The sequence below is a fragment of the Panulirus ornatus genome, chromosome 35 (assembly GCF_036320965.1).
Source record: "Panulirus ornatus isolate Po-2019 chromosome 35, ASM3632096v1, whole genome shotgun sequence".
In the NCBI taxonomy this organism is placed as follows: Eukaryota; Metazoa; Arthropoda; class Malacostraca; order Decapoda; family Palinuridae; genus Panulirus; species Panulirus ornatus.
In genome coordinates this window covers 9,053,961-9,066,116 of record NC_092258.1, presented here as the reverse complement: position 1 = coordinate 9,066,116, position 12,156 = coordinate 9,053,961, and the positions used below count along the sequence as shown (strand labels likewise).

General features: G+C 39.4%; 1 protein-coding gene across 1 annotated transcript in view; it reads right to left on the bottom strand.

Annotated features, from left to right (window-relative positions):
* Positions 1-4,326: 4,326 nt before the first annotated feature.
* LOC139760129 (lachesin-like) overlaps positions 4,327-12,156 on the bottom strand; it is a 79,435-nt gene continuing 71,605 nt past the window's right edge. Inside the window, exon 8 of the mRNA XM_071683013.1 lies at positions 4,327-12,078. Coding sequence (XP_071539114.1) covers positions 11,984-12,078 — 95 coding nt within the window. The 3' untranslated portion in view covers positions 4,327-11,983. The remainder of the gene's footprint in view (positions 12,079-12,156) is intronic.

The window sequence follows — 12,156 nt, the reverse complement described above, 5'->3', positions numbered from 1 at the left end:
AATTTCTATGAACTGTTGGACTTAAATGATGAAGTTCGTTACATAGAAAGTTGTAGTCTGTGTATGTATTTGGTGTCAGCATTGTCTATTTCTCTACATTATAAAGACACGATTCTTAGTAGATGGGACTGAATAACACGAACTTGAAGACTATGCATGTTTTTCTACGTTCTTTCTTAAGAAAGATACATCTGCTTGTTTCCATTACTTGGCACTGAAGAACGAGTAACAGCTCTATTGACCTGCCTAAGGTCACTAGAGCTAAGGTCTCTACCAAAGGTTTCTGCATATTTTTCGAGTCATTACTTTGAAAGCACCACCTGGATCATGGGCCCTGTTTGGGTCTACTTCCATCAGAGGTCTTCCTTGATCATGTCCTTTCATATCCTTGTTACCTCAGGTCACATTACCTTCTGAGTCCAGGAGGTTTGGTCATTTCGCTTCCTCCATTATTAATACACCGAGAAACATAGTAACCAGAAGGTTGCTATAGACATCCTTTGTACAGTTCATTGATTAATCTAATCGTTCTATTCTTCATGAATATCTTTGGGACAGTTTAGTCTGACTGTCAGAACTGGCCATAGAATTTCTGGACTTTATTTCCGTGTTATTTTTTTTTTTTTTGGCTCTATCTTTTGCCCGCCAGGCTCTCGTGTCTCCAAACATCTTTTTCCACGATATGTCTCTATTTCCTCCTCTGGCGAACAACTCCCGCCGAAGTGTCGACTCTTTTTCACCGTCCCCCTCACTCCATCTCCAACACCTGGTGCCGTTCTACTACCCTTTTTTTTCTCTCTCTCTCTCGTTTTTTTTTTTACTGTGGGTTACACAAAATCTCCTGTAGCACTCCTTTTTTTCTTCTTTTTAAATCCCTGGATGTCAGCCTTCAAGTTTTTTTGTTCCTCAAAAGGAAAAAAAAAAAGGAAATGCTTTTCACTTCATTTCCTTTTTCTATTTACGTCCCGTGTATCTCATCTCTTGGTTGAGCGGGGTCTTTTGTTTCTTTCCAGCATTTTTTTTTCTTTCTTTCTTTTCCTTATGTCATATTTCTTTCCCGGCGTTGCGAGATAGCTTTTCCCCCAAGCGAAGGTCCATAGGAGGTATTTCCATTTTCTAGACTGTCGTGCATGAAGACCAGGTCCATTTTTGCTGGAAGATCAGTGCTTTTGACTCTACCGTCATATATACACACACATATATATATATATATATATATATATATATATATATATATATATATATATATATATATATATATATATATATATATATATGTATATATATATATATATATATATATATATATATATATATATATAAATATATATATATGGCTTTGAGAATAACAGCTAAAGAGTGAAAGTGAACGACATAGCTGGTCTTCGTCCGTTCATGGCGCTACCTCTCTCACCCGAGAAATGGCGAACGACAATGAGAAACAAGGAAGGTTTCACGGTCGTAGATCTCCTCATTAGCATGAAATTCAGATTAACTGAAATCCAATTACTCTGATTAATTGAAATGAACAACCTGACACATGTAGCTCAACGGTATGGGAATAGGCTACAGGTTCAGGTGATTAAACAGAGGCAGTGTGGAGATAGCATTAAACCAGTAACCCTGTTAAACAGGGATTACTCAGAGGGACAGGCGTACATGTTTACTTAATCAATCTTAAAATGGCGTAAAACTGGAGCCCAGAATTCAACAGTGGGGTTTACATGAACAGGATGCTTCCTCTCGTTATTTACCCCTTTTTCAGCAGGGTTGACCCAGGAAGACACACATGTCTACAGGCAGAATGGCTCGACCTAATCTGTAGCATAGAAGGTAAGGTGAGAATGTTGCCATATCAGCAGCTACGCTAAATAGAGAAATTAAAGACAGGATCAATGTATGGATGATATTTACACTGGCTTTGTGCGTGTGTGTGTGTGTGTGTGTGGTGGTACTAGTGAATGAAAAGGTCAGAATTTGCACCCAAAGATGAATATGATTAGGGAATTGCACTTACTAAGCTCTGAGCCATAACAAAAAGAAATCTGACCACAATCGGTGGAAGGAATAGTTTGTATCATTTGTTGAGATTTCTTGAACTGCATAAAGAAAGCTGAAATAGGTTGAATTCTATCAAGAGAAAAAGACACACACACACACACACACACACACACACACACACGCACAATCATTACGATTCATATCTTCATAATTACCCAAGGACCTCTTTCAAGAAGAGAGTCCTGGTATTGACAAGTAACTCTTTTTAGAACCCTTGCATCTTCAAGACTGCGCTACGCCCAGCTGCAGGGAAATGATCGACTCAGTTGGACTGAGAAGTCTTTTGACATGTCTATATTCCCAACGACACAGACTCACCAAAGGTGACCTTTCCCATACGGTTTTAACCGTATGCCATCTGTTCATCTAAGACAGATGGCAAAACCAAGACAACCCACTTAAACAGACCAACATTTTCTCAAGGATTCGTTTCCCCAGACGAAACAGACTCTTAAAGCAGACGCGCTCGTGAAACAGTTCATTATAAACTAGAACTCAGGTTCTGACACATTTCCTAATAATTATATCAAGGGTCATGACAGGAACTCTCCGCCCCCGTGGTGCCTCCTGCAGCGGCAGGAGCCAGCCAACACCACGCACGGTGTCAGTCTTCCCCGGCGAGACGACCGCGGACTCGGGCTGGAAGGCAACGCCGAGGTGACAACTTCCAAGTTAGTGTGATGGGGAGGTACCAGGTCGGGCATGTCGCCAGTGTCTGTCTCTTGTAGCTCCGGTGCCTCTCCGAGAACGGTCGGTGTCTGGCCTCCATGGTGACACTAGGTCCTCTCGACACATCAGGAAGGTTCGTCTTAATGTCTTTTTTTTGTTTTTTCCACCGTATATATTTGCGAGAGTGAGGGAGGGTTTGCTGTTGATTTGGCTTCTCTTCTAAGTTTAGATACAGGTTCGTCTTATTTTGTACTTGCTCATGATGTCTCCCTTCTAGGTTTGCTACTCCCCATAACATGTCCCTTTTGAGTTTGTAACTCAGCGAGTAGATGCTAGTGATGATGAAGAATACAACTGCAAGTGCTGGAAAGACTGGGTCTGGAACATTGTTGTGGGACAATGACGTACCATGAGTGACGGACTGAGTTAGGAGGAGTTGGCTGGTTTTATTCCTGCAATAAGGTTTCAGAACAGGTAAGGTATGAATAGCAGCATGACTACACTTAATATTTCTGAGGATGGCAGATCAAAGACGGGGCTTGAGGATGTAATCATGGGGAGTAGAATGACATGTGAGGGAAGCACGCCTTTTTCTTGGTGGGACAAAGTCAGACACCCATGTTAGGCCACGTACAGAGTGAGTAACAAGACAGTTTTTAACGAAAATTAAGGGGAGAGAGAGAGAGAGAGAGAGAGAGAGAGAGAGAGAGAGAGAGAGAGAGAGAGAGAGAGAGAGAGAGAGAGAGAGAGAGAGAGAGAGAGAGAGAGAGAGAGAGAGAGAGCTCTTTGCGAGACGCGGTCTTAGGTGAGACATGAGAATCTGAGTAGATATCATCAACGTGTCTTGAGCGTGAAGTTGTAATATCAAGCTAAAGGTAAGATATGTTTTTGATAGCGACACACGCGGCAAGGGCAAGCCACCTTGATCATGTTCACCTCGGCTGCGAAAAAAAGCAGAGTATGAGATTTAGAATGAAGATGCTTGTAAAACTAGCTCTCAAAGGTAAAAAGGTGATAGGAAGAGGGAAAGACGAAACAAGGAAGAGAATTCCTTTCCAGAGCTTCACAGGTGGAGGAAAAGAGTTATCATCTTAAGGTTCAGTCCTCGTAGAAGTACAGTGTAGGCCAATGACTGAGGTGGGGGGTAAAACAAGCTTAAGTAAATTATTGTGAAAGTAGAAAGCAAAAGTGTCAGCACAGGTGTGATGAAAGGTTAACTGTAATCGAATAATACATCACAGAGAAAAATGATAAAGCAGTTGTAAGATTTTTGGTGACAAGAAAACTATAGACAGATTTTAAACCTGTGCCTTTTTTTATGTATATTATGAATACAGTCTTGTACTTTTTGACTCTCTCCTTTCCCTCTCACATCTATCATTTCGTGTAAAAACAACTTTTGCCCAAGTTGCCCTCACGTACCCTATTGCAGTAATCTAGTACCAAAACTCCTAAGTGTTTTGTTTTTCTATTATTCATATTATCTTAAGAAATGATAAATCTAACATCTAGGAGAAACATGAAAAAAAAGAAAGAGATTGATTAAGATTTGAATTATGCAATGAAACATGATGAGGTTTGGTTAATACCATATCCTTTCATTTACAAAGAACATTTATTTACAATACATAGACATTCACACATACATTATATGGTCATGTGTACTCAGTACACATAACAATTATAAAAAGTAATAATTTCCATGAAGCTTACGGTGAAAGAGCCTTGGCTTTCATCTAGCACACTGATGCAATTCAGAATGGCTAGACCATAAACAACCAAAGAAGAACACATCCAGAACCCTATTCAATAATTTGACTAAATCATAAGCTCTCATTTTATACAACTGGGACTATCTTATATGCAAATCATCATTTCAGGTATTTGATTATATGGAATGAACAAAAAAAAATATTGGAACATTTCAGTTCATAAAAAGTGTTATCTATTTTTTCAACTAAAATTTGTATTTTGCATATTCAGATTCGACGTTCAGCCACAAGCAAGGTATCTTAGTAGACTGTGATATCACCTACCCTCCAGGGTATAGCTATCCCTTAGAAAAACTTTATGTTCATACAAAACACAAATAGAGTCACGGGTCAGCTGGTGAAAACATACAGCGTCATCACATACATTGTATACAAAAGAAAGAAAGCCACTGAAGGGAATGTATAAGATGTTATGATGGTATGCATAATGAATGAGCAGTATCTGCTGTTATCCAGCAATGACTTGAAGTAAATGGATGCATCTTTTCTTCTTCATGAACATTCAGTTTCAGACACTTAACAACATTATATCAATATGTTATGACTAGATGAACAGCATCAAATGTATACAATACATGTAACACTTCCTCTCCGCCACTAATTCTGAAAACCATGATCATTGTACCAGGACAAGAAAAAAATATGGAAACACATCATGATAGGAAGATGAAATCTAAAAACATATGCTTATCATATCATATTAACCAAAAAATGAATAAAAAAAAACCTATTACAGTTATGAATTAGTTACTTGTACGAGTGGAAAAGATTCTAATTCTCTATGACTATACAGTAAGTCCTCGACTTACGATGTTACAGTTTTATTACGTTGTCTCACTATAACGTCGCTCATGGACAAGGAAACTTAATTCGTATTTAGATGCTTTGATTCCCTACAATGCTGTTTTCATTCATTAAAGATAGGATCAAGAAAAGCAAGGAACGCAAAATTAATATTCATATCATATATCATGCTACTCGATCGTTCGCAAAGTCCGTCCGTTTCAAACAGCACTACGCCTTATACTACTCCCTAACCTTTACGTATATGTTATGAGTTCTCAATTGTAAAACTGCAACAAAATTTTGCAAACATGAGGGGAAAAAGCGACTCGGGAAGTGACACTGTCGCCTCTTCATCAAAGACGGTCTGGAAACCTATTAAGTTAAAAGTTCGATAGAGAATTTACTTATCTTACTTTCATATCCTAAGAAAAGGGAAAACATTAACTCACTGTGCCATGACAGCCTAAAAACGATAACTCAAAATGGAAAAAAGTCAAACGTAAACAAACTCGTTTCATAATAGATCAGAACCATAAAAATAACTATAGCATTTCACTGATTTGGTAGTAAAACATAGTAAAGAAATCATAACAAAACCTGAATTTAAGAGATTGGAACCAACATGCCAAGAAAGGTTATGAGGTCTTTCTGTCAGGATAAACATGACAAAGACACCTCTTAAAGAATCACGAAAACACGTCGACACACAATTTTGGTTTCATGATACAATGCAGGTACAATGGCGGTTCTTGTCAGCACCCTTGGACAACAGTGAATGGTTTTATTATGAATTATACAGTGTAAGGGAATGTGAATAGAAATTCTAATTTACAAAATCATATGTAGAAAAAAAAAAAAGAAAAACAGTGCAACTCTTCAACATTGTACAATTACACAAGATCGAGTGGGATAAGAATATTAGTGCCGTTGTAAGAGAATGATGGATGTGTGGTGTAAATTCTGATAACATTTGCTACTTAGACTATGAGCTCAGTTTCCTCTGGACTTGGATGGACGTCTGTCAAGTTGGCACAGATGTCAGAATCGAATGGAAACTTTACACATCACTGTAACCAGAGCCTTTGCAGGAAAACGGTATCAAATAAACAGCGAACAACGAACGGAAGTTTCAATTGCTGACCACATATATTGCATATATTAATCTTTTCGTAAGAGTAGTAGAGTTTCTGCACTTTACCATACTTATAAGAACCTATATGTTGGTTTAAGTCAGCCATTTTGTTATTATAGCATTATATACTGATATTACACGAGTCTAAGGTTATCTTGCAAAAATATCAATTGTCTTAACAGATAATGAAACCTATTTCTGTACTTTGTATGTTTGACGTATGGTATGGATTCTGGCTCAGTTACCTTAACCCACTAAATCCAACGTCATACATACATACGTACAACAGATCTTACCACAAACTTCCGAGAGTAGTATGTATAAAGATTTCTTTTACATACATAATGTCTGAATAGCACTGAGAAAGATTGTGGCTAATGGTATGCAAGAATAACATGGAACGGATTCCAGTCTATCCTCTGCAATACATTTAACTGGTGAACACATACGCACCTCAGGCGTCAGCAGAATAACCCTGGAAATAATAGCAAATAATTTCACTTGAAAAATATTTACAAAGGTATATCTTGAAATATGTATATATAATCTTATTTTCTCCAGTATTCTATGTCATTTCTTTTCCTTGATCATGGAATGTGCAAGTTTTGAAAAGGCCAAAAAAAAAGTTACCCTAAAAAGACATGTTATCTACCAGGAATATCTCAGTCACAATGAACTGACCCATGTCTTTTCGGGAGTTACCGCTGAGCCTTTCAATGAAGACCACATATATATATAAGCCACCTGGCCACACCTGGGGAAGTGTCTCGTGGTCGTCTCACAGCCCAACGTTGAGACCCATAATATGTAACTGCAAACCTGTTTATCAAAGCAGCATTCACTGCTAGTGAGACTTTTACATTAAGGTCATCATCCTCTATGTTGGCCACAATGGTGGAGGTATTAATCGTAGGTTGGTCACAGATGGCGTGCCAGTCATACCAAGATGAAGACCCTGTGTGAGAGTCACAGTTGGCAGGGTGTATTCATCCCAGCTGGCATGCAGCTGGTGAGTCAGTAATATGATAGTTGCAGCCCTGAGTTCCGGTCCCAGCTGGTTGAAGCTATTTGTCACTGTGAGATCACAGTTGGTAAGTCCGTCAAGGCAAAGCATGACATGGAACATTGCTCACACATGGAGTACAGTTCTATTGATAATGAAAGTTTGATCTGTCTATACTGACACATGCGTTGGTGCTGTTAACTTTAACAATGGTGCTTCATTTTAACCCATCACATAGAAAATCAATATCTTCTTTAGCATATCATTTCTCTCTCGTGTGCAAGACGCAGCTCAAATAATGTATTGTCATTCATTCATTGTTCCTTTAGCAGTTCTATAAAACTGGTTGTCTGACCCCAAACAGCATAGTGAATAACAGTCAAGTCTCAGAATAGTTAGACGTGACAAGTGGAATGTAACAGGGATCAGTATTAGGACCATTTCTCATTCTGTTTGTATATAAAGGACACAGATAATACGCAGTTTTTTCTTTAAGTATATCAAAAGTCTCAGACGTTACCAGACTGAGAAGTATAGCTAGAATAGCTTTACCTTTACAGATACTAGATGCCTTGAAGAAACTGATGGACTGAGTTCAGAGACGACAAATTTATTCTGATAGCGGAAAATCGGCGACTCTTAAACACTGGCAGTAAAACCGAACTCTGTGGAGATACGTCTCCTAAAAGACTAAGATGCGATAATCTCCAGTTAACTAAAGCCAGGACTGTGGCGCGTAGAAACAGTAAAAAAAAAAGACGGATGTAAATTTAGGTTACGCGAGCAGGGCACCGGAATTCATGTCTGTGAAGTAAGGTTAGCTTAGGTTAGGTTAAGCTCATTCGTGTGTCCCTACTTTGAATACTGTGTTCATTTTTAGTCACCTTACTTGAGTAAAGAAACATAGAAGAGAAAGAGTACAGTGACAGCGAGCTACCCAAGATGGTTCGTGGACTAAGTAAAAAAAAAAAAACTAGAAATCTTTTCGAGATCAGTCCAGGCGACCTTAACTTATTTAGCTAACAAAGGAAAAGGTTGCGAGGCAACTGGAGACCTGGCCACTGAAAATTGTGAAAGCGCTTCGACCGTCTTGGCACAAGCTGTTATCTGGGACTAAACCAGTATTGTTCCACACATAGTGATGGATGCAGAATCACAGGTCATTGCTCGGCTACGAATGAGGACAGAGTGCTCTTTCTTGAAAAGGATTATTGGAATGTTAACACATGGAATGACTGACCAAACAAGAGTAGTTGAAGCCAATAGACTCCCTTAATGTTACCCTTGTTGTATATACTTTATAGTGGTACTCAGTGATGTTACCCCGGCTTTATACACAAAAGGACTGAATAGCATTATCCCTTCTGTGCAAAAGTACTCATTTCTGTTACCCACCCTCTGTACATACAGTAGTACTCACTAGCGTTACCCCCTCCGTATGGACAAAACTGCTTAATAACATCATCCCTGCTGTATGTAAATTAGTCCTAATTAACGTCACCCCTTGCCGTAAACACGACAAAAAGACACCAGAAACACCGAATTCACCCAATTAATTTACGTTAGCGTCGCCAGGTATCCGTACAGAGTCGTTTAGACAACTCCTACACTTACTTACCTGTCAAGTAACTCGTTTTAATTAAAGTCTCACAACTTACTTTACCTTGTCGTATACAGCTAGATTAGTGCAACCTTACTGTAGTCAACCTCTGTGTTGACTATCTACTTCTAGATAAATTGGTAATAGGTATAAATGACGTAAGGTATCAGCACTCACTCTTATTGACGTCTCCAACACAGATCTATTGGTTCAAACACTCTAAGGTCGGACCTCTTGCTTTCACTTATAGGACTGTAACCTAAGTAGATCTGACTGTCTGAAATGTGACCTCTATAGCTCTAAGTCTCATCTTGTTCATCTATCGAACACTGTCTTCTTAGGCTGTGAGTCCTCAGGCACTGACGTTAAGGCTAGTATACCGTGAAGCCTTCCTGATCGACAAGTGTGATCATAGTAAGGAATATGAGAAACTAGTCACTTCATACATTTTGATCCAGTTCCTAACTTACCGATTTCTGATCTTCTGGTCTTAACCTTTTCGGCTCTGACCCATATCTTGGCTCCAGTTTCCAGTAGTGAGTCCTCCAAGGGAGATCAGAACTCATTGGTTGATTTGTTCCAATCCATCTCTGTTTCTACAGAATAGATTCACAGCCTCCCAGTACCCCGTTCTAGCCCACCACTAGGTGGACTTCCTGTATTTCGTCTAGTATTGAAGGTATTTCCCTCAGAACAGAGACAGACAGAATAATCTTTGTCTTGGAACCAGTTGAAATACATCCATGTGTAATTTCGTCTGCACTGGCAAGTCTGGGGTTGGGCGCTGCCGAACTCCGCCTGCTTACGGTTACGCTGCGAGTGAAAAGTCACCTTGGATGAGGCTGTATCATCGAAGTACAATCGCATCGAAGAGCTTCTCACTTCAAATGTCTTGGAGTCTATCCTTTCCTTGCTACTAATGGAAGCACAGCCATGAAGCTGCAGGATCCCATAGGAAAAGGGGTCCTGAGGTTAAACAATGATGATAACATTAAAGATATTATTGATAAGAATGATAATGATAACGATAGTGATGATAATAATCACAGTCCTAGATTGAGGCAACCACCCTGTGGGTAAATCCTCCATAGAACTCCTATTAAGAGAACTAAACAGCCTCTTTACTATTTCACTGAAATCTTCTTATATTGTCTTATTCAGATGCCTAGACCGTTTTCATCAGTCAGAGAATTATTCAGAATGAATATCTAATGTCCTAGTTGGGTTACCAAAGACCCATCCATCAAGTTTTGAAGGTGACAGTAGCTACAAACTTAGGCTTGTACATCCCGCATATGGTAACACTTAACTCCAATTCCACAACCAGGTGACTAGACAGACACGCCTGTCTATATGAAAGCCAGACACTTATACATGTCCAGTATACATTCCCTCATATTACATGATCCCTGCATATACAGGAGATACACATAAGCACAAACACGTCGTCCATACATATACGAATGATGAACTCAAACACACAAGCACACAACATAATCATACATACACGCATGTGCACAATCACATAAACACATACATATACCTACACCGCACACCTTCAAAGATAAACAGAAACATGGAAATGATCACAAAACATAAACACACACACCCAAACACACCCACCCACCCACCCACACACCCACACACACACACCCACACACACACACACACCAGGACCAATTTCTATCAAAAAGGTTCTGGTGTTACTCAGGACTTATTTCTAGAGGCTCCAGCAGCCCAAGGTTGCGCTACCTCTTGTAGCAGCAAAATAAAAACTCCTTTGGAGTGAAAAATTCCCTGACGAGGCGAGACTGTACGTCCAGTGATGCAGCCTGGCCAAGGGTGGCTTTTCATTCGTTGCCTTAACCTCTTGTTGCCGAAGTCCAGCAACACCTACATGTTTACATTCTATATATATATATATATATATATATATATATATATATATATATATATATATATATATATATATATATATATATATATATATATATATATATATATATATATATATATATATGAGACATAATTCATTAGAAATTCCTGACCAGAATGGCATAAAATGCTTTACGGATAACTCCTCAAATATCGAGAATATTTACAAAGTAATTTCCCTATACACACTTTATCAGTTACAGGTTATCATCCAACTATATTTCCATATACCAGGGCATTATGACTACAAAACCAAGGCTCTAGTTAGGCAGTATGATAATGCATCGGGTTTTCCAGGCGACACCGTCGAGGGAATGTCATCTAATACTTATATTACTTTTGAATTACATTTGATGGATTACTTTCCCGGATTATATCTGAAGCAGTTTTCATCGCCTGAAGTTGTGGAGGATGCAGAACCAAACCATGGCTTCATGCTACACCTAAATATGAAGGTAATCCTAATTTCAGTACAGTTAAGAAATTATACCGAAAATGCTAACGCACACAGCATAAATGTACAGTGGACAGGTGTGCCTCTTGGGGGGTGGGGCTCGCCAGGCTCTAGCGATCTCTCTCTGTGAGTCACTAGCCAACAACAACAACATAAGAAAAAAAAAGTCTTCTCCTCCGAGCACTAGACATGAGCAGGCTCATCCAAAGACACTGAGTGAGTGGGGAGGGAGGGTGTGTGTGTGTGTGTGTGTGTGTGTGTGTGTGCTACTGCTGCTGCCGCTATGTTTATGGGCCTACTCTCGCTGCCCCATCTGGCACTGATTTCCATTTTCTTTTTTCCCTCTGAATGGTTGGTAGCTTATCCAGTCCGTGCTCTAACTTTCTTCTTGTTATTTGCCTAAACACTATCATTATAATACTTTCATAGGTCCAGTCATGTCAAGAGATCTTTAAAAGGAGGGGGTGGTTTCATGGGCCATTTGTCATTATGGGAATAAGCGTTTGCTGGTGCTGGGTATTTCAGGTATTCATTTGGGGGGGAGGGGGGGATTTTCACAGGACATTGTTCTCTAGATGTTCATGAGACAGAGTGGGAGGAGGAGCCCTACGGAGAGGGTGACTGACTGGCCTCTCGCCCCACTGGTCGACTGGAGCACCGCCATGGCTGAAATATCAGAAATAATAGGTTTAATGATAACAAAATCTTTGAGACGTCAGTGTAACAAATTGTACATACGTGTTG